The following is a 25,158-nucleotide window of genomic DNA, read 5'->3' on the forward strand; positions in this document are numbered from 1 at the left end:
CTGTTTCTTCGTTTTAATTTACAAAAAAGTACTATGAGAATATACATTTAACAATTTTGATTAAAACTAATTCTGCCAACTATACTCATATTAAATTGTGTGTTTTTGTTAACTTGAAACAACACACCATAACAACACGGATATTTTTAGATAGATACCGCTCTCCATAGACATATCCCCAAGACCTGTTTTGACTGTAATATATTATTATTTAAAGGTGCAATATGGAGTTACTTATATTCACCAATCTAGGACACAAAAATAAAATGCATAATTATAAAAAAAAACAATTATTGTAACACTAAGAAAATGGAGAGCTATGCCACCGTGTTATGTTAAAGAGTATTACAAATATGACAACACACTTTTTATGGCTTATGAATGTAACTAACAATATATGTTAATAGCGCTTTATTAAAACTGTAGTTGTGTTTATATATATTTGCATTTAGGAAAGCGAGATTGCATCTTTAAATTCTTGACGCAGCAGTAGAATTGCCAACTATTTGTGAAGGAAACCAGACTGGCTGTACAGTGCCAAGTCCATCCGTTCCTGCAAATCTTGAAACCTTCTGCGTTCGACCTGTTGTGTTAATCGGCGACCTATCGGAAATACCACAGATCAAGGTACACTGGCACGAGTCGCGTCTCCGTTGGAAACATACACTGCTGTAATCTGTTTCCGTGATTACCGTGCACAACTCTGAATGGCAAGACGGGAAACATGTTTTGGAAGAAAAACGACTGAAGGGGAAGGGGGAAAGGGAATGGGGGAGGGGTGGAGGAGGGGTTATTTATAGATTGTACTTTTAATATTGTATAGTTTTGTTATTTTTAGTTTTGTTATTTTTTATTTATTTATTTATTTATTTATTTATTTATATATCTATTTATCTATTTATTTATTTATTTTATTTTTATTTTCTTATTATTATATTTTGTATTTATTTTTTGTTTATTTGTTTTATTTATTGATTTATGTATTCGTTCATTCATTTATTTATTTGTTTCAAAAAAGAAAATTCAAATATAAACATATCTAATTAATTGTTTATTTTAATTAATTCTGATGCAATGCATGTGGTGGGGGTTTTTGGTGTTTTTTGGTGTGTTTTTTTTTTGGGGGGGGGGGGGGGGGGGGTGTGTTGTTGTTGTTGTTGTTGTTTTTGTTTTTTGTTGTTTGTTTGTTTTTGGGGTGTGTTTTTTTTTGGGGGGGGGGTTGTGGGGGGTTTTGTTGGGAAGGGGTGTAAATTAAAACTATTATACGCATCGTGTTGATTGCTAAACAGATGCAAACATTTGAGATGCAATACTTATTTTATTGTTTATTATATTATAATATAACTTTATTTTCAACATATTTATGCCAGTTTATCCTTGGATATCTTTTCAATTGTATATAATTTTATACTGATAAAATAATGATTTTTTTTTTTTTATGTAAGTTATTATTGCATTGTATGTTTTTCGTGCTATTTAAAACATTCTAATGATATCCGTATATTAGTATTTTAATGACTATATTAATTAATTCGAGAAATATACATCCGGTAGTTACTTAAAGAACATTATCGGCAACCAGGTTTGAAGATGTTTATAATGTATTACTGAATTGTGTGCTTTTCTTATTATTAAATAATGCTAATACATATATGATATTATAATATTAGCATTTAATGACTAATTAATTAGAGAAATGTACACCTGGTAGTCACTTAACGTACATTATCGGCGGAACCGATCTGTGATTAGTTTTGTATACCTCGTGTATCACTTTAACACTTTGTTGTTTATCGTTTCGGCGCTTTGTAAAGTCAAGTGATTTATGTTGAGACTCGCACACTCGTGGCGTATTTACACCTCGGTCTACTGGCAGGTTTCTGGCTGGTATACAAATGTCTTTTGCTGATTTTATCTCAAATGTTTTGACTTTTTGACACAAAATAGTTCCATTTGTACGAGATCGGTGTGATACTATCACCCAACAACCTTTGACCTGCTACTATAAATTTAAATAAGAGAATAACAAACAAAAAAAACGAAAAAAAACCCTCGAAAGAAAGAAAATAATGAAAGGATAAATTATTTAAATAAGAGAGAAAAAAGAAGAAAAAAAGCGAAATATAAAAAAAGAAAGGCGAAAAACAGAACATTAAAAAGTCGGAATAAGACGAAATGTACCGAACAGTTGATGGTGTGCACGATGTTGATACGATCTACTACACGCCGAGTTGCTATATATCACGTATCGCTTGTTTGTAATATTCTCTTTCAGTTTTGACAACTGACAAACTGCTACACTCGTCGTCAATTTATCCCCGTCAGAGCAGACGACACTACCAGCTCGTGCTAATAACTAATAAATAATATTTTAAAATTAACCAATTTCCATCGAATGAATCGCACTCGTAGTCGTGGTGTAATTACAGAAAGTCGACCCTTCCTCAACCCAGCTGTTGCCCCCTCTCTTTCCCTTCTCCACTCTCCATATATTTCTCTCCCTCTTTCTCTCCCTCTCTCTTTCCCTTCCTATATTCATTCCAATGTTTACTAGCGAACGGAGACTCCACGCGTAAAAACAGGGTGTGATTCGGCCACAGGACAGGGCGCTAAGGTACGAGCGTTCTGATTGGTTAGCCCGCGACAGCCAGTTTCTCATTCCGAAGCAAATGATTTATTTTCACCGACAGCGACTTAGAACTCCCACAAATCACGCGTCTAGTATAGGTCATGTAGCTAGAATTGTCTTTCCATCATATATCCACAAAAATGAATTCATACTTTGCGGCATCCTTTCTCCCTTCGTATTCACCCGACGGCCATTACGTTCCGAATAGCTACAGCTCGAACAACTACGGATTATATTCGTCGAGACTCGGAGATCAGATCGGCTATCACTGTGCGTCTTCAGGAGGCTACTCCGGCAACGAAAATGTTTCTTCGTCACACTACTACCCCCAGCAGAAAACGAACTTTCACTACCAGTCCAACGGCGACACTTCGTCTGCGTCTTACGAAGCGAAAAATGTCGCGGCATATCCACCGGCGCAAGTAGCAGACGACAGTTTGAACGTTTCCCGCTACAACTCGGGCGCCAATCTCGGGTATCAGCACCAACCACAGCATCACCAAAATGCGGACTGGAACCACAGTCAGCACCAGGATTCCACCCCGTCGCCGAACCGCAATCAGCAGGGTAGTCCGTATTCTCCATCGCTGGAAAACAAACCAATCGTGTCTTGTTCTGTGTCGCCGAAAATCTTCGAGGAATCTCAACAACAACAGAAAACGGAACCGGTGACGCCTTTCTACCCTTGGATGGGAATCGTGGGTAAGTGTTTCTCCCCCACAAACGAACATCCACCCACACCCCACACACTCCATACACCCCACACCCCGCGCCCCCTTGGTTAATCCATCGTCACTTCTACGACGTCTCCCCTCATCAGATGTTGTCACTTAACTCGAACACACAAACACCCTCCTACCCTCCCTTGAATAATCCATCCTCACTGCTACAGCGTCTCCCCTCATCTGTCACTTATCTCAAAATCCCACCAAACTTATAGAAATTCAGTTTATAGACATAAAAAATATCTTCAATCTTTCTTTTTTAAATATCAAAGAGGTAGGCAGTAAAGTGATTTTTTATGGTCTGAGATCTCTTTAGGTTCTCCATGTTACCTGGGAGTGGGTCGGAGAGTGTCTGCAAAGTGCTCACAGTTGAGCATACTATAATAGTAAAATAGAACATAACGCGATAATGAAACCCGCCATTAAGTGAAAGAGTCTTGCTAAACAGGGCCCATATTTTTAACATAACCTTCGTTTTATGTCGCCCATAAACTCGCTTGTACGTGAGTACTGGGAATTGAACGCGCCGCTGTGATCACACAAGGACGGGCTATAATGCCGCCGATTAGGTGGGGAGTTTATGCCTCTTTCCTTTTAAAAACACCAATTTTATTGCAGGCTATAAAATATTCATTCCGAGCGGCGGATTTGAACCGAGGGTTGACGCAGCCGATGTATACGGTTCCGCTTCGATGACAAATTCCCATCCATCTAGTTATGTGCATCGAAAAAAATAAAATATAATAACAATAAAATAAATAAATAATAAATAAATATAATATGAACCGAGCGGGTTGTTTTCACGGTAGTGATATTTGTTGACCGTGACGTATAGTACACTGCCCTCTCTAACAGTGAGATATTCACTTAACCTGTTTTGTATCTGTATCAGGTGGGGTTTTTTTACTTTCCGAAATGTTTGGTTTAATTCATCCATTTTTATTTTTCTATTTATTTATTTATTTATTTATTTTTATATTTATTTATTTTATTATTGTTCTTTATAATGGCGTACGTATTTTTATCATTTGCGTAGTTTATTTATCTGTATATGTTAATTTTTGTAATAATAATAATAATAATAATAATAATAATAATCATAATATTAATAATAATATATAGATATATAAATAACTAAATAACAGAAATATCCTAAAATTAGAAAAATAGAAAACGAAAGGCCACACCACAAATAAAAACACCCATAAATGAAATATAATAAAAACACGTCTTATGGATGTGATGGGTTAGGAAGAGAAATAGAAATTCACTACGACTAGAATATATAACTCTTTTAAAGTATGACACTGGCATTTTATGCCTCCAACAACAACAGAAAAATATTTGTGACTAATATTGTATTTTTCTCTTAGTAGTTCTTGCTTGAATGTGTTAACGAAATATCGCTGAAATCAGTAACTCTTAATAGTCGTAGTGATAAAATGGCTAACATATTTTTGTGGGTTTTTTCCCCCTTTTCGTATCTCTAATTTTGGCGCATTATTTGTAAACATCAAACTCGTTATTTCTAAACGCTTCCGGGTTACGTCAAGTGCCGTAATTCATTTAGCAGCAACTACTGTGAAATAAATAGAGGGGTTTTCTTCTTCTTTTCTGTTTTTGTTAAATGTAATTTATTCACTACCAATTATTGTCATATGTGCGTTTTTTAATAGCCTATTCTTCAACTAGACAAAAGTTTAACAACACTTAATAAACGCACACCCTACTCACTTATTAACATATTATTTTAAGTCGCACACTACGTACTATTAATTTCCTTTAGTAGAATTAGTTTCGTATACTGTAAATCAGAATTTTTTTAGTGACCATAACATGTTAGCGAATTTAGCGACTTTATACAAGACGCTAATATTCCATGACGCTAAATTTAAAGAGACGTACAACAGACTGTCCCCCAAAAAACAACAACAACAACACACACAAAAATAAAAAAATAAAAAAATAAAAATAAGACCAAACAAAAAACCTTGTGCGATTGTTTTGCCTGTGATTAACTGAACACAAAACAACGATTACAAGCTATTGATTAAACCAAACAGAAATAAAACAACAAAGGTTAACATGCACATTACTGGAATTTTCTACTCAGTTTAAATTGTCTGTAATCTGCTTAACGTATAAATTGATCACTAGTATTATTTCAAGTAACTCTACAACTTAAACTAATTAAAAAACTAAAACATTTTTGATCTGTCCACCTCGATAAAGTTCTATGTCGCTAATATGTCACTTATTTGAATTTCACAACATTTTAAGGTCGCTTTTATCTTATTATTTACAGTATTCTCTTGTCGTATCAGACTACTTGGTTTAATAACTATTAAATGTAGTAATAAAACAGGTACTATTTGTTATAGTATTATAAATGGTAATATAAACAATACAATAAATTTAATAAATGTAAAATGACAGGTAACATATCTGTGTTAAGTCAATATAAACATAATACAAAAAACAAAATAAATATAATTGGATGAGTTATTGTTATTAAATGCAATTCGTGTTAGTAACAACACAATATTACAACAATCAAGTTTCCAAATAACCTAGTACCTCTTGTACGATGTGTCAATAGTTTACACCAAAAGTACAAACTGTTTGTGTTTACAATTGTAAGAATGAATTCGGTAAACCGTTTTTCATGTTATAAAACCTTTATTGCGATAATAATATAGTTAGATCAGATAATATGCAGGCTAATTCAGTTATGATAAGTTAACCGTTTCCAGTAAATACATACTTATATATCAAATGCACAAACAGAACAAAAACCAACGACGCCTAAACGATGAACGTTCTAATCATTGTAAATATGGTTACTTAGTACGTTATTTAAATATGGCTAATAACCAACATTGACAATTATCGTTTAGTTTAATATTTAATGTTTACATTTAGTAAAACATTTAGACAAAACTTTATAAATTGTTAATAATTATATCCTCCTTTCAAAAGGAACAAATTTAAATATTTTATTTCAATATATTTTCTCATTTAAAAAACAAACAAAAAAACTACAAGTCAATGTAATATTGTTTCGGAGAAAATAATACTTTGGTATTAACCAAGTATTTTTAATTTGAATTACAATGAAGAAACTTTTTCAGCATTTCTTTATAGGTAGGTCTACTAATAAAATGCGAAATGTGAAAACAGAAAGAAAAGAAAATTGATTTTCAGGGCGGGGGCTGTACCGATGCTAATAACTAAATATCGATATGCTAATAGCAACATGATTAATTCATGCTTTAGTTGGTCGCATTAGCGTCCAATTAATATAGCATTTATTGACAGCTGACATATAAAGACAATTATATTACATTTGCATGTTTATAAGATCGACACAAAAAAACAACAACTATTGATAAACTAAATGAAGGAAGGGATAAAGAAATGCATATATGGATAAATAAAAATAAATAAAATAAATAAATAAATAAATAATGAATAATGAATGAATGAATGAATGAATAAATAAATAAATAAATAAATAAATAAATAAATAAATAAATAAATAAATAAATAAATAAAATAAATCAATAAATAAACGAAAGTCGGTCTCTCAAAGTTTCCTGACATCAGTAAATCAATGTGTTAATAAAATACACTACTGCAAAAAAAAAAAAAAAAAAAAGAAATCACAAAAAACAAGATGTACTTAACCTAATCTACCAGGATTCTGAAAGAAATCAATTTAATGTACAAATATATTGCAAATAAAGACACCAATCTGATAAAGAAAAACAAAGTTAATATTACAATAGTGTTTTTGTTTTTTACACACATGCCTATAACTTACCTAAATGTTTTTGTATGTCTCTGTTCTGCTTTATTTTATTCTCCGCTCCACAAGTTAACCCCTCCTCCCTAAATAAATAAATAATAATAATAAAAAAAGAGAAGAAACCTTATTAGAGAACAGAAAAGGAGTATACGTTAAAAGGTACATCAGCCAATTTTGAATTACGACCATTAGATGTCAAATATGCACATTTCGACACTTGGTAACACATTAGAAATATCATATACTAGTAACTGTTGATAATATAATAGTTTAGAATTAGCTGATGTATAGTATAAACTATTGTGATTAACAAAAACGCATATTTAAGCCTAAACAAATTGTCTTTCCTGGAATCCAACCATACTTAGAAAAAAGGCCGACACTCTTTTATTTCTTCTTCTTCTTTTTCTTTTCTTTTCTTTTCTTTTCTTTTATCTATTTTATTATTATTATTATTATTATTATTATAGGTTTTATTAATAAGTAGATAAAAAGAAAGCATATATTTAAAACATTTTAAAAGCTGACCTACTCTACTTATTTTTAGAACGTTCCCGAAACACATTTGTTTATAGACTTTAACATCAATTCAGTTCAATTCATTTTATTTCCGTATGGCTTACGGAACATAACAAAAGAGCTTACAACACAAATTGTTAAACAAAATGGTAAAGTATACACATACTATGAAACAGCTTGGTAATACACGACAGAATAACAGTAAACATGAATCATTAAACAGATACATACCTATTAAGTTTGGTGGGGAATACAGTTAGTCTTATGGTTGACATTTTTGCTGCAGAACACAATTTTTGTTTACAGATGTTACACTGCAAGTAATCATTTATACTTTGACTCCGTTTGCGACAAACTGGAACGACAAATTGACATATAGCTATATACTAAAGCATGATAAAAATCATTGATTGAAAGCATATTTTATTGCGTATACTATTTAAATACGAAAGGATTTCACACAAGTTATAAATCTCATATACAACACATTATTAATGTTTAAACCCATACCAATTCTCATGAAAAAACCCCAAATTATTGATATAAATATAAAAATGTTTCTTAATAAATTATCACCAAACTGCATAAATTAAATCTGATTTTTAATATAGGGGTGACGACATAATTGTGAAAGAGGCAATGTATTCAATTTACCTGAAATGTTAAGTAATCGATAATGCAGTACATGGAAAATAAACACATTGACCTTGACTGTTCCCATCCATTACCTTCATCCATGTATCAAATAATGGGGAGTTAACCCATACAATTTACTGGCAATTTGATGGCAATTTGTAAATCTTGTTTTTCATTTCTTTTTCAAATATATACATACTAATATTTTGTTAATGTTATGGTAGTTGGTATGGGTTTAAAAGTTAATAGTTGTGTGTTTTATACTACTCTTAACGTGTTTCATAATAGAATAACATGCCAAGTCATCAGTTCTGTTTTGACGCAAACGGAACATAGCAGGGTCTTTCATGAACTCGAATAAACATACGTTGATGGGATGCTATAACCACAAAGCATAATATAAGAACACCATGTGCGTGTCCAGGGGAGGGTTTTGGGGGTCGAAACTCCTCCCAGCTTAAGCATAGTTTTCCTTTTTTTCTCAATAAAATTTCCGGGACAGCAGCCCTCAACCTCCGCCCCTATTTCTTCGCCAGGTATGACCCTGCAATGTGGTATTATCGCCAACGTTTCTCCATTTACAGATTTCCAAATGCAGTCATTCTAAATCGAATGATTTATTTATATTATCCAAAAAGGCTTCATTTTACATTATACGGCTTCCTTAATGTATATATTTCATAGTCTTAATAAACACAACTGATAGCATTTCCCACTGTTGCCATCCGTGCTAATACAAATGTATAGACATTTAAATATATAGTATTTTTGACAGTCAATTTAAAATAATCCAACACGAAATATAATTTTTATTTTGAAAACAAAGAGAAAAAATAAAGAAAACAGGGATAAAGAAGAAGAAATCAACTAATAAAACCAACTAGTTTGTCCATTCTTTGCAGTGTCTCGTTTATGCCAGTACACTACAACTGATATATCAAAGACCATGGTATGTGCTATCATGTCTGTCGAATGATGCATATAAAACATCTCTTGCTACTTATGGAAACATGTAGGTTTCCTCTCCATGATATATGCCAAAATTACCAAATGTCTGATATCCAATAGAAGATGTTTAATAAATTATTTGCTCTAGCGGTGTCGTTAAACAAAACAAATTATAAACAGTGTTAACAAAAATGTATAAATCAGTTAAAATGCATAATATGTTTGACAGCCAGATGAAAATTATCCAACAAATGAATATATATTTATAGAAACTGAAATCAATAGTAATAAAAAATAGTTAAAGATATATTTTTAAAAAGAAAAAAAAGGGAAAGAAAAACAGAAAACGGGGTTTAAAAAGAGCTATTTTGTCTTCTTTGCTGTTTTCCTTCCAATGGCATTTATACTACGTACGCGCTCATTGGCCAATCTCCGTTGTTTTCGCTAACAGAAGTTTAATTAAACGTGGCTGTCTGCCGTAATAGATTTCAGGTAAATGATGTTTACAAGAAACATATTACTGTTTTGTAAAGAAACTGATGGTGATAGAAGAGAAACAGACATCTATCTCGTAAATTTCAAAGACAAATAGTATTGAAAAATTCTTTTAGCGCCTATTTTCATCACCGCCCACCGGAACCAACGCACACCCGTGTGTATAAAATACGTGTTCCTCAGATAGGCATTATTTATTACCTAAAACATAATGATTATATACCATCGAAGTGAAAATTTTACAATTAGACATTATATTAAACCGACATTAATTAAAGTTTCCATATTTTGTGTTGCACACGTTTCTGGCTATTGACTGAAACATTTGTTATTGCATATAGTTTATGTATAATATTTTAACTGTATATATCTTATTGTTTTATTTGTGCTGTCATGGTTGTAATAGTACTATATTGTGAGGTAAACTTTATTTGTCTTTTAGATACTTTTAGCGAATAGTCTCCCATAACTCAGTATAAAGTGGCTCGTTACAATTTTATAATTTATATTGCTTGCGTTTTTATGCTTAATTTTATTCTGTTGTAATGAGCATGAAACTGTAATAAACTATATGTATGTACGTCTGTCTGTTTGTCTGTGTGTCTGTCTGTCTGTCTGTCTGTCTGTCTGTATAATGATTCGGTACCAGTTATCCCACTTATGAGGCCCTCTCCTATTTGCAATATATTATAACAATGTCGGCTACTGGAACTATTTCGAAGAACATAAATATTAAAAAGCAAATAAGTACATAGAAAAAGTAGACAAAAAAGAAGAAAAGGTAGCAAAACAAATAGAGGAACGAGAACGAGGGAAACGAATGTAATTCATCGTCTGTTAAGACAGCCCAACATTGAAAATAAATACGTACACACGGGTTCGTACAACTAGTTACAGTTAGTTAATAACTAGTTATAATTTAATTGAGCAGTGGTTTATTTCTCAAATCGCTGTGTTTGTTTGATATATTTCTGAACATAAAGAAGACTGCGTTTATTAGCGTCGTTACTTGACGTGATTCTTCCATTTAGTACTAACATTTCTGACTGAAAACATATTTTACTAAGTTACTGCAGATCAATTTGTTCAACTTCAAAACGTAGTATGTGCATTATGAATAACCCGATATATTCCCAAAGCTATCTGGTATCTATATCCAATACCTGAAAAATGGGCGGGACGTAGACCAGTGGTAAAGCGTTCGCTTGATGTGCGGTTGGTCTGGGATAGATCCCCGTCGGTGGGCTCATTGTGCTATTTCTCGCTCCAGCCAATGCACCACGATTGGTATATCAAAGGCCGTGGTATGTGTTATCCTATCTGTGGGATGGTGTATATAAAAGACCTCTTGCTGCTAATTGAAAGGGGTAGCCCATGAAGTGGCGACAGCGGGCTTCCTCTCTATATCTGTGTTGTCCTTATCCAAATGTCTGACGCCATATAACAGTAAATAAAATGTGTTGAGTGTGTCGCTAAATAAAACATTTCTTGTCGTTAATTGTAATTACACACACGCATGCACGTCGCACGCACACGCATCATATAATGAATGCATGAAATGGGGTAAACTCTCAAAAACGCTTACCCAATGTTATTGATGTTGTTAATGATGCTAACGATTACTAGAATTGTGCTTACAAGCATTATTTTCCATAATGGTAACACCGATTCGTAATAGAAACAGCTCTAACGTTAACAGACTTGTTCTTTGAATTAGCATCTATATCCCAAGTTATGCGAATCAGATTCGAAAAACATTATTACTGAGCGAAGAATCAATATTTCGCCAATAAGCTAACTTGGACCAAAAAAAAAAAAGAGAAGGAAAACCGCGTATGTATTATGGATGACAACTTCTCCCATGGAAAGTCGAACCGAAAACAATAAAGTTTACAAAATAATACATACCTTTGGTGACTGGCGTTATCCCGGTGAAAACGCTGATATGGCTTTAGTGTCTGGGACGGAAAGCATGAATAAATAAACGAATCATTGCATGGGTGAATAAATAAATTAATTAATGGAACAATGAATAAGCCAATAAATACACACAATGTAAATCTCTATTATTCCCTTGGCTGTTTCTCGTCTTAAAACTGGATTACTAACATACAAAGCAATATCAGAGGGGGAAACTTCACAACAGAGATATAAGCCAAGGCAATGTGTTTGATAAATAATTTACATATACATGTATCCTTCGTTTTCCCGCGTCTGTGGACCTATGTAGCTATTTCTCGCTCCAGTCAGTGCGCCATGATTGGTATATCAAAGGCCGTGGTATGCGTTATCCTGTCTGTGTCTGTATGTATTCCTCTGATGCCATCGAACGATGGCCACGAGTGTAATAAAGTTCTGTTCTGTTCTGTTCTGTTCTGATGGTACATATACAAGATCCCTTGCTTATAATGATTTTGGGTGGGTTTCAATTCTTAGACTCTATATAAATTTTTTTTTACAAAATGTTTGAAATCCAATAGCCGATGACTAATAAATCAATGTGCTCAAGTGGTGTCGTTAAACAAAACAAACTTCTCCTTTCTTCATTCGTTCTTTGTAGAGTTCAATGTGATTTTTATCTAGTACAAAACGAAGTTTCAAGTGAACTGGCCTCCTGTACAGACCTTCAAAGAAAGAACCAAATCAATAAACGGTTGCACACCACCATGTATTTTGTTATGCATTACAATGAAATTGTGAGATCGAAATATATAATGTGAAAACTACAACAATATCAAGAGGGTCACATGACTGCTATTTTTAGAACATCTACTATTATGGACCACTCTCTATTGATAATTATCGTTAAAAAACTCAAGGTTTAATCATCACTTTAAACTATTTACAACATCATCACTTTTGGTATGACCAGCGTTTATTTAGCATCTTATTGACAAAATATACCGATGGAAAGAAATAAAGGATCACACAGATAGCAACAACTTGAACAAGAAATAATGACTGCATCAAAAATCAATTCATATGGTCCGAAGTTGACTGGGAACATATAGGCAGCACATTCAACACTACATACATTCAATCCCACATTACAACTTGGTATGAAATACAGACATTACTACACTAGTTGTGAATTAAAGTTGGTCTACAGTTTGATGTGTTCCCTTATTTCTTTCCATCAGTATATATTGTCATATCGGTGGACCACGAATATTGACTGTCACAGCACCGCCCGATACTGTTGTTATATAACAAATACCTTTAAACCATTGGGTTACTTCAATACCACAGAGGGCAACCCACGTCTAATAATCAATCCAGCCAGTGCACTACAACTCGTATATCAAAGGTCGTGGTATGTCCTGTCCTGTTGGTAGCAATGAACATATATAATATCCCTTGTTATTGATGGAAAAATGTAGCGGGTGTCCTCTCCAAGACTGTATGTCAAATTTACCAAATGTTTGACATCCAATAGTCGACGATTGATAAAATTGATATGCTCCAGTGGAGTCGTTAAACAAAACACTATTTAAGAAACTTTTGAAATCATCAAAGCAATACTTGAAACGGTGTTTTAATATTTTATATTACTTTAATGAAGAACTATTTCCTAAGCCGGATTATATTAAGTTGCTACATACAACAAGAACTGACATGACAAATGATAGTGTGGTGCCAAAAATACCGCCTCACCTAGTTACTTAAAACATCATTTATTAATGCATAGACATTGTCATGTCAAAACATGCACAACGTATGTGCTACAAACTGATGTGCTATTCCTAATTAAATCTTTTTTTAACTGCCATTAAATCAAACAAAGGAATGTCGCCATCTTTGGATAATGTATTAGGCGCGGATCCAGAGATATTTGCAGGGGGAAGGGGTTCTACATGCAACGAAATGCAGCTAATTAAATAGAAGTTATATATGAAAAGTTAACGTTAATTTTGTTTAACCACACTGCTAGAACACATTGGTTTATTTATCATCGGCTATTGAATGCACTTTGAAATAAGTCAGTGAAAAAAGAAACTAACAACCAAAACCAAATTTGTGTTTCGTCGTGTATATAGCACAATGTTGGAAAAGACGCACCCGCATCCCTGTGTTAAATTGGTGAGTAATACCTTTAATGTAAGGAAACGTATTTAGTAAGGCCGTACGATATCGAAGAATGATGTGTAACAGTAAGACAATAAATGAAAGTGCTATTTTCTAAATTGTTAAATAATAAAAATATACTCGGCGCAACAACAACAACAACAGCAAAAATACAGATTCAATAAAATTTGCATAAAAGTATTCATGTATTTTTCAAAGAAACAAAGTTTTCCTTATTTATTATAAGTTATTTTATCAAATATTTTCGGAGAAGGTGTTTTTTCAGCTTTGTTTTACCTTTTCACAAACTGTTTAAAACATAATTAAAATACTCCAATATCTGTCCTACAAATCAGAATTAGTTGCTAAATAATATCTTAATATTTGCTTTGTTTCAGTAGGCAATGCAATAGACTCACTTCCAGGTTGAAACTTATTTTGATATTAAAAATAATTGTTCCGCCTCCTCCCACCACTACTTTCTTTTATTTTTACCACGTTACTGGAAATACACATTTTTAGACGTAAATATATATATATATATATATATATCGTTAAAAAGTGTATGTAAATAATATGACTTAGAAAAACTTTAATATAATAAAATTTAATAATACATTTTCAAAACACATACGAAATAAAACTTCTTTCTGATATTGTTGTTTTATTACTTGGCTTAGCAACGCTTATATCTATAATAAATATTGTTTCGTTTTCTGTATATAATTAAGTTTTTCTATCTTAACCAACTGTTATTATTGGGTTTTGTTTTGTTTTGATGATGGTGATGCGGTGGGGAGTTTTTAGTGGGGTTTTATATTTCTCTCTTTATTGTTGTTTTTCCGTTTTAACTGAAAACTTATTCAGTTATAAAACACTGCATAAAACCCATAAATAACATGTAAATAAATACATTTTCAAGGGTTTTTTCTCTAGTTACGTAGTATGTAACGTTTATTTTGTATGGTAAATATATTGAGCCTTTGAAAATGTATAAAGTTCAATCATAGAAGACTTAATAAATCAACAAATGTGAATTGTTTGTTTAACATATTCCATATATTAAGCAACTTAATTACACCATTTTTAGTACAGACATACAGAAATAGAAACAGACAGACAGACAGACAGATATATAGTTTATAAACGTCTCACATCATTACAAAACAAAATACATTATATACACACAATCAATATAAATAATAAAACTGTAATGCACACTACTTTTTTACATCGAAAACCCCGTTTTGCGTGGAATAATTGACATTTGTGAACGTGTAAACCTGTAAAATAAAAATAGAATAAACAGACGAAATAAAAAATGCCCCAGGAAACCCGTCCAAATCAGATAGAGTCGACATAGTTTGAAAGTAGAGTACAGTCTACACCACGCTGCACCCGATGATTCGACCCTCCCGTGTCAGAGGGCTGGCGTTATTTACGAGTGGAGACCAGCACACGTTGTTATTTAATTTACTTTCCGAGAGACGCAACACAAATTATCAACGCACGTGAGTCGGCTCCAAACCAGAGCGAGTTCTTTAAGGCTCAATGGGTAGGCGTAAGGCCACTACACCATCTTCTCTCTCGCTAAACACTAACCAACTAACAACTAACCCACTGTCCTGGACAGACAGCCCAGATAGCTGAGGTGTGTGCCCAGGACAGCGTGCTTGAACCTTAATGGGATATAAGCACGGAAATGAGTTGAAATGAACGAATGAACGTTAGCCAACTTGGTATACATTCATGCACACATTCCGGTGATTAGTTAGCTTGTTTTGTTCAACGATACCACTAGATCACTCTGAGATATTAACCATCATGTCATACATTTGGTAATTTTGATTCATAGTTTTAGAGAAAAACCCCGCTACCTTTGTTTCCATTAGTAATAAGGGATATTTTATATGCACTATACCACAGACAGGATAGCACATACCACAGCCTTTGATGTACCAGTCGTTGTGCACTGGTTGTGATTAGTGAAGGGACTGCCCTGAGTTTGTCTCAACTGTAAGCTCTTTACCGCTAACAGTAACAGGTCCTTGTTGATGGCTGCAATTAGATATTAAAGATATTTCCCGTTTATATATACATGTATATAGGACTTCATTCAAGCCACGAGGGAGAGAGGAAAGGTAGTTTTGAGTTTGAGTTTAAAACAAAACAGTGAAGGTTTAGATGAATGGACGAATACATGAATGAAAGAATTAATTAATAAACGAATGAACGAATGGAGGGTGAACGAATGGACGAACGAACGAACGAACGAACGAACGAATGAATGATTAGGTGGACGGATTAGGTCGCAGTTTATTTTCTAAATTATACGAATGCATGACTTTAAAAGACTGTTAGGTCTCAAATCATAGTTATTGTTTTCTCTGTCCACAACTGACCGATTTTTATCAAACTTATTACGCTCGGGATTTCAATATGTCATATACCATCGCTAGATATGACATCTAAACATGTCAAAGTTCATGGCCATTCTATAAAACACATTTGTATCTGGTCAAGGCCTTCTACGAATATTTTCGGCAGTGCAGTATAGCCACTTAGTTTAATCCGTGGTGCTCTACATGAATAATGGAAGATCGCGTGCTATGTGTCGCTAAGCACGTTAAGGTCAAGGACACTTTCGCCACCTGGAGGAGGCAGGCATACATTGACGTCAGCATTATACAGGTTCTTCGTCATTCGTTCGGGACGGGATTTAGTTTATTCTGTGCAGTGCTCGCTTGGGGTGCTTGCGTCGCAGGATCGAACCACCTCGGTGGATCCATTCAACTGATGAGGGGTCTTTTTCTCGTTAAACCCAGTGCACCACAATTTGTCAAAGACCGTTTATGTGTTTTCCTGTTTGTGGGAAAAGTGTGTATAAAAGATTCCTTGCTGCATTAGGGGAAACTGTATCGGGTTTCTCTTGATGACTACGTGTCATACCAAATATATGATATCCAATAGCCGATGATTAATTAATTAATCAATGTGCTCTAGTGGTGTCATTAAACAAAACAAACTTTAATTTTAACTTTCGTCATTCGTTCAGCATCGCAAAAAGTGTTAAGTCACAGTGTTTATATTTTATTAATTAGTTGACAGTAATACGTATTAATGCGATCTCTCAGAATTTCGCCACCCACGATCCGACTATTACTACTACTGCTGCTACTGCTGCCGCTGTTGTTGCTGCTACTACTACTACTACTACTACTACTACTACTACTACTACTACTACTACTACTACTACTACTACTACTACTACTACTACTGCCACTTCTACTACAAACCGGCCTCAGTGGCGTCGTGGCAGGCCATTGGTCTACAGGCTGGTAGGTACTGGGTTCGGATCCCAGTCGAGGCATGGAATTTTTAATCCAGATACCGACTCCAAACCCTGAGTGAGTGCTCCGCAAGGCTCAATGGGTAGGTGTAAACCACTTGCACCGTCCAGTGATCCATAACTGGTTCAACAAAGGCCATGGTTTGTGCTATCCTGCCTGTGGGAAGCGCAAATAAAAGATCCCTTGCTGCCTGTCGTAAAAGAGTAGCCTATGTGGCGACAGCGGGTTTCCTCTAAAAAAATCTGTGTGGTCCTTAACCATATGTCTGACGCCATATATCCGTAAATAAAATGTGTTGAGTGCGTCGTTAAATATAACACTTCTTTCTTTCTTTCTTCTACTACAACTATATATTACTACCACCACCGCTACTACTACTACTACAACGACTACTACTGCCACTTCTACATCGCAAAAAGTAGATCACAGTGTTTATATTTTATTAATTAGTTGACAGTAATACGTATTAATGCGATCTCTCAGAATTTCGCCACCCACGATCCGACAGGATTGTATAATGTTTTATTCATGCGAGTCGGTACGTGCGTAGGAATGTCTATGTAATACATATCATCATATGCATTACCGACTGGCGGCTGTTGCAAACATTAGCCAACATGTATTTGATTTCAGCCAACGATTAATATCGCACTAGATACAATTATAGAAAATACTACTATTGCTGCTACTATTACTATTACTACTGCTAGTACTACTACTAGTACTACTACTACTACTACTACTACTACTACTACTACTACTACTACTACCACTACCACCACCACCACCACCACCACCACGACTACGACTACTACTACTAACTACTGCCACTTCTACTACAACTATTACTACTACTACTACTACTACTACTACTACTACTACTACTACTACTACTACTACTACTGCCACTTCTACTACTACTACTGCCACTTATACTACAACTATTACTACCACCACCGCTACTACTACTACTAATGCTACTTATTCCTTATTCCTATCAAGGGTGGGGGGTGGTGGTCGTAGCCCAATGGTAAAGCGTTCGCTTGATGCGCGGTCGGTCTAGCATTGGACCCCGTCGGTGGGCCCATTGGGGTTATTTCCCGTTTCAGCCAGTGCTCCACAATTGGTGCAACAAAGCAATGGTATGTACTATCCTGTCTGTGAGATTGTGCATATACAAGATCCCTTGCTGCTAATCGAAAAGAGTAGCCCATTTAGTGGCGACAGCGGGTTTTCTCTCACAATATCTGTGTGGTCCTTAACCATATGTCTGGCGCCATATAACCATAAATAAAATGTGTTGAGTGCGTCGTTATATAAAACATGTCCTTCCTTCCTTATTCCTATCAACATTTTTCTTTTTTCTTTTTAAAAATGTGTCTTCATCTTCTGCTTTTCATCCATTACCACCACCATCACCATTACCAACACCGCTACCGCCACCATCTCGATTGCTAGTCCAGAAGCAAACATGACGAAATCCTACCTACCTGCGTACTTGGCTGTGAGGGTGTGCCTATTAGTATATGTTGGGTATCCATAAACCTACACAGCGACACGCTAGCCGACTCAACACAGCGGGTGCCATGTCGCCGGGTATCGGGTGGCGGCGAGGGACGTGAAGCGACAAATAGCGACATAAAGTCGACATGTGTCAAACGGGAACCCACCACGCTACCACGTAGATAGCGTTTGTAGGATGATACTGTGGTTGGTTTTCGTGGACTTTTTGTGTTTCCCCCCTTCTTCGTCTCTCTTTCTTTCTTTTTTCTTTTTTATCTTTCTTCTTCTTCTTTGTCTTCCTCATCATCACCATCGTCATCGTCATCACCATCATCATCATCATCATAAACATCATCATCAGTATCATCATACCACCACAATTACCACAGTTGTTAGTTTCATGAATACTTGAACATTTTAAAAATGCATCTGGGTTGTTCTTCTGAAACGTCAGTATGGGGGCGTAGCCCAGTGGTACAGCTCTCGCTTGATGCGCGGTCGGTCTAATATCGATCCCCATCGGTGTGCCCATTGGGCTCTTTCTCGTTCTAGCCAGTGCACCACGACTGGTATATTAAAAGTCGTGGTATGCGTTATCCTGTCTGTGGAATGGTGCATATAAAATATCCTTTGCTACTAATGTCTGACGCCACCGGCGTTAAATAAAACAGTTCTTTCTTTCTTTTTTCTAATAGACAAAAATGTAGCGGGTTTCCTCTCCAAGACTACATGTCAAAAAACACCAAATGTTTGACGTCCAATAGCCGATGATAAACAAATCAATGTGCTCTAGTGGTGTCGTTAAGCAAAACAAACTTTAACTGAAGTCATCTGAATGTTTGTTTTTGGAGTGTATTATACAAAACCACATTTTAGTTTCTCAATACACATGCACATACGAATGTGTCATCTTCCTATTCAGTATGCTTTGGCATGCTGTGTCTTCTTCTTCTTTTTCTTCTTCTTTTCTTCTTCTTTTCTTCTTCTTCCTCTTTCTCTACTTTTTTATTTTACTTCTTCTTGTCTCTTTTGTCTGTTTTTTTTTTAAACCAAAGAGAAAAGTCTGAGGAAGTCGTCACATCTAGTAGTTAGGATAGATGGATTCTTGTATCAGATACTTACTATCACACGGATGTGATGTTCACCTTCTTATCGCATTTCTGCTTTTATTTCGCTTCGTTTTCAGTTATTTCTTTATTTGTTTGTTATTGTTATTTTAACTTTAATTTGATCTGAGATGCTTAACAATGTGGGCCGACTTTGCAAAGTCTGTTTATCTCATACACGTGTGTGACTACATACATTTACAATGCTTAAAGACCTGCGTTTATCAAAAACAGGCTTTGTAAATTCGGTCCAGCATTTTTATGTATTCACTGTATAGAAAGTTTAACTTCATATGAATATCACACCATTGCAATATATCATGATGAAGTGCGGGCCCCTCATCATCACAACCACAACCACCACCACCACCACCCTATCCCTCAGACCCCACGCTGACAGAACCTTAATATCAGTCGCCAAATCTATTACATCTTTATTGTGAGGCGACCGTTACATATGAGATCCATTCCCAATCAGTCCAAACGACGAAACCCGCCATGACATATCTCTACATTTTGAAAAAAAAAAAAAAAAAATCTAATTAAATGGATAAAGATGTTCAAACCCTGGCGTGACATCACCACTGAATTTATAGCCTCAGCCAAACAAAAAAACGCGCCTTCCATCTCTTTTAACAATCAAGATGGTTGAATATTTCATTTCCTATTGGACGACGTCTCGGGCTTGGATTGGTCACCTTTTGGCTGGCGAAATTGCGACCTCCGAGGGTCTTTGTTAATTTTCATATCGCGTCGGTATCGGATTGGGACGGTCCATCTTAAATAAATGGACTCTGTCGTTTAGAAACCCGTGTCGGCCGTTTTGCTCCGGCAATGTGTCTCATAATTTCCAATTGCGTCAAACCCAGGCTGCGATCGTCTTTCAGCGACACGCATGCGTGATGAGGCACAAGTCCGGAGGGGGCCGTTTCGTCTAATGAAACGACGGTTCGGCTAAAACGCGGACTAAGAAATTACGCCGAAAGATTCACTGCAATATCTTTATCAAATTAAGTCGTACGTGTATGTTTCAGAGTAATTAAGGCCTCGTGTTAACCTTTAACCCCTCTGTGACCCGTCTGTGGTGATATTTTAAAGTTTCGAGTACTTTAGTTCTTAAAGTTGAACGCTTCAAATTTTGATATTTAAAATATATTTGTAATAGATATTTACAAATCAAGCGATCCTACAAATAAACTTTGCGTAATTAACTCAAGCAGATCAGAATTGAAATGTGCTGCAACTCAGCGTAAACAGTGGTGTCTTCGGGAATCATTGGCAAAAACAAAATCAAGGGGAATTCTTCATCGTGTACGGAGATACAATTCGAATTTAAAATCTCTTTTAATAATCAAGATGGCTCAATATTTAAATCTAAAATCTGATGTCGCTTGTTCACTCATTTTTCTCAATAATGAGATGTATTTCAGCCTTGTTAGGTTTCAAAAAAATATATGTAAATTTATAAAATAGTAGTAAATGAAATTATTTTGATGTAATGTTTGTGGGCATGTAACGCAGAATACGATATTTATATTCACAAGAAAACTGAATGCACATTTTGGGACTTTTTTGCAAGTTTAAGACCGCCCCTTTAAAATGTAACAAAATTGATTTCCCAGTGTTTGTATTGTGCTCATTGTTTTATCTGTTTGTGAAAACAAAACATCAGAGAAACTGTATTTGTTGTTGTTTGACAAACGTTTAGTTACATTTCAATATATAAGTTAGCAAACAAAAAAACAAAAAAAAACAAGAAACAACACAAAAATACAACCCCTCAAGCAAAAACAAAAACCCCAACCAAACAAACAAACAAACAACAACACAACAACAACAACAAATAAACAAAAATAATCCCCTAAAAACCCCACCCTAAACAACAACGGCAGAAATAAAAACAAAAACAAAAACAAACGTAACGATAAACCTGTTTTATGAAGGCAACTAACATTAACCGTTACAGTGGTATAGTGACAAGCATACTAGTTTATTGAAATTGTAGTTATGTTTGTATTTTGCATTAGAAAAATGATGTTATTATATAACGGTTTATCTATTATCATTTACATGACCTCCTTTTCTAATTTTACTCTATCAGGTGACATAACTGTCTTGTGTTTTCTTGATTTGTTCAATGTGCCTCAGTCAACAATTATATAACACACTACAGTTGGAATTAGAGACCAGTTACTTTTGTCGTGACGACCTGCTGTTCAAAACGCTATCATTTGTAGTATTTAATCGAAGGATAGCGTTCGGTTTTATAATGAAGGAAGGAACTGTTCTTTTTAACGACGCACTCAACACATTGTATTTACGGTTATATGGCGTCAGACATATGGTTAAGGACCACAAAAATATTGAGTGAGAAAACCCGCTGTTGCCACTTCATAGGCTACTCGTTTTTGATTAGCAGCAAGGGATATTTTATATACACCATCCCACAGACAGCGTAGTACATACCACAGCCTTTGATATACCAGTTGTGGAACACTGGCTGGAAATAAAAATAGCGCAATGGGTCCACCGACGGGGATCGATCCTAGACCGACCGCGCATCAAGCGAACGCTGTACCACTGGACTACGCGCCGCACCGTTTTATAATAACGTCATCGATTTAGAGTCGAATAAATGGAATAGCGACAGACAGTTTGTAATTATACTGTGTAACAAAATTACATTGAACTAAGGACTCTGCATATTGTGATTCGTGTATTTTTGCGTGATACATATTTTCGTTGATTCATGGATTCTAAACTACAAATTAAACTATCCATAGAAATGTAGAGTCCCCTCATGAAAAACATTTTTTGTCCAACCCCCACGAATCAACTGATAAAACATTCAGGCGCGTATGCAGGGGAGGGTTTGGTGGGGGTGGGGTCGAAACCCTTTCTTGCTTAAGCAATTTTTCTTCTTTTCTTCTTTTTTTTTCAATATATTTTCTAGGAGAACATGCCTCGACACCCCACCCCCCCCCCCCCCCCCCGCCCCCCTCTATAAACTTCGCTCGACACAGTCTAGACCCCGCCCCGTGCATGGAAATAAAACATAAAACTGTTTTTTTCTTCGGTCCTATTTTAGTTTTCGTCCAACCAAACACCACGAAGTAAATAATAAAACATTGTCGCAAAATTAAGCTTTGTTAGCAAAACATGCAGACTGTGCAACGTGTATTTTAACACATATGCATATTACCCCGAAGGCAAGGACAAAAAATGTTCTGTAATATTTTCACCTAGACAGAATGTGGATTGGTTACGACGTTTGGAGATTAGTGTGGATTAAACATGACAGAACTATCAGGAACAGGTCCACAGTCATCGCCTTTCAGCGGATATATTCACACCGTTGTTATTTTGGATAACGGAAATGCTTCAATTATATAAGCAAGTTCTTAAAAAAAAAAAAAAAAAAAAAAGAAAAATATATATATATATATATATATATATATATATATATATATATATATATATATATATATATAATATATAAAAAAAAAAATATATATATATATATATATATATATATATATATATATATATTTACATAATTATGTATTTCAGTGACTATTTCAAAACATGCAAATTTGTGTTGGTAATCGGTTAGAATTTCATCATCGATCATCGAGTTAATCAATTGCACACACCGATTAGTCGTCGATTACACAATCGAACGAGAAGAAACGACTGCACAAGTGTACATTTCAAGTCGGGTTATCATTTCATTTCAACTTATTTCCGTACTTATATCCGATGGTCGAGTTATCAGTGTGGCAGTGCCTTTAGATCTCACTACGGAGATATATCTGCTATTGAGATTCATTATAAATTGTCCAATTTCAAAACAAGACAGCTAATAGAACGGGTTCTCGATGACACTAACATGATATAAAGTTTAAAGTTTGTTTTGTTTAACGACATTACTAGAGCAGATTGATTTATTAATCATTGGCTATTGGATGTCAAAAATTTGATAATGTTGAGATATAGTCTTAGAGAGGAAACCGGCGACATTTTTCAGTTAATAGCAAGGGATCTATGACATGCACCGTCCCATAGACATGATAACATCATATATTGTTTGACATCCAATAGCCGATGATTAATAAATCAATGTGCTCTAGTGGTGTCGTTAAACAAAAGAACATTTTGTTAACCGCATATATATGCGACTGTCAAAGGGATTATTTATTTATTTGCTTTTTATTTTTATTTATTTATTTAATTTATTATTGTTTCTGTTAGTATTAGTATTTGCAATATGACGTCGTCTCAATTTGGAATCAGGGCACCTGTTCCGCTGTACACCCATGTCCGAGAAAGGTCGACGTACAATATAGCGTAATCAAAATCCAGCAATATGGCTTACTATTGAAAATGCAAATCGTTTTAATTATTTCCCGATCACTTGAAGTGGATATGAGAACCATAAAACCTGTTACAATTAGAAACTATAGTTGACCACGATCAACGATTTCCTCCCGGAAGTGAAATGTGTAGTGAGACCCTAGCATGTGGAGGTTGTATTATACCAAATGAAATCGCATAGGCGACCATGTTAACATTTGTGTTTAAAATACGCTATATGCAATATATCAACCAAGCTATAACCCATAAATATCAGTACTACAATCCCTACCAAAGTGTCAAATGGAGAAAATGGTACCTTTCATGGCTCATTTTCGATATAACTGCATGCGTTTACAACACCCCTAGTTTCACACAAAATTTGAGTACCTTTTTTTTTTTGACAGGTACCCCATGTATGTTTGAAGCAAAAGCGGTGCTAAAATTAAATTGCATACGTTTTTTGCCCAGATGAAACTAATTCTGTTTACAACAGTCACATGACAAGACGTGTTGTATTAACTACTCTATCAAAAGTAGGTGTTCCTCGACCTTTGACCCAGCCGGACGTTATTTGGTTTAGTACTACCTGGAGTGTCGAGAAGCCGTGTTTTGAAATTTATATATATATATATATATATATATATATATATATATATATATATATATACTCTTCAAAAGAAGAAACGCAAAACCACATTGTCGTAACATTTGGAGAATTGATTTAATTATTGAATGGTGAGTCCGATAATTACCAAATGTTGCAGGATTGTTCACAATTCACTCTAGTCCATTGTGAGTAAGTGATAGGACACACCACCAAGGTCAAGGTCATCTGGAGTCAATACCGGGTGTGGCCTCCGCGTGTGTTGACAACTGCCTGGCACCGCCTGCCCATTGAAGCAACCAGAGTACGGATGACGTCCCGGGGGATGGTGGCCCACTCGGCCTGCAAGGCTGCTGCCAGCTCGGGCAGGGTCTGGGGCTGTGGTTGTCGCTGTCGGAGGCGTCGGTCCAACTC

At 35.0% G+C, this 25,158-nt stretch overlaps 1 protein-coding gene across 1 annotated transcript in view; it reads left to right on the forward strand.

Annotated features, from left to right (window-relative positions):
- The first annotated feature begins 1,234 nt into the window (after positions 1 to 1,234).
- Positions 1,235 to 25,158, forward strand: part of LOC121385229 (homeobox protein Hox-B7-A-like) — a 50,343-nt gene continuing 26,419 nt past the window's right edge. The window contains exon 1 of the mRNA XM_041515811.1: positions 1,235 to 3,331. Coding sequence (XP_041371745.1) covers positions 2,770 to 3,331 — 562 coding nt within the window. The 5' untranslated portion in view covers positions 1,235 to 2,769. The remainder of the gene's footprint in view (positions 3,332 to 25,158) is intronic.

The sequence above is a fragment of the Gigantopelta aegis genome, chromosome 11 (assembly GCF_016097555.1).
Source record: "Gigantopelta aegis isolate Gae_Host chromosome 11, Gae_host_genome, whole genome shotgun sequence".
NCBI lineage: Eukaryota > Metazoa > Mollusca > Gastropoda > Neomphalida > Peltospiridae > Gigantopelta > Gigantopelta aegis.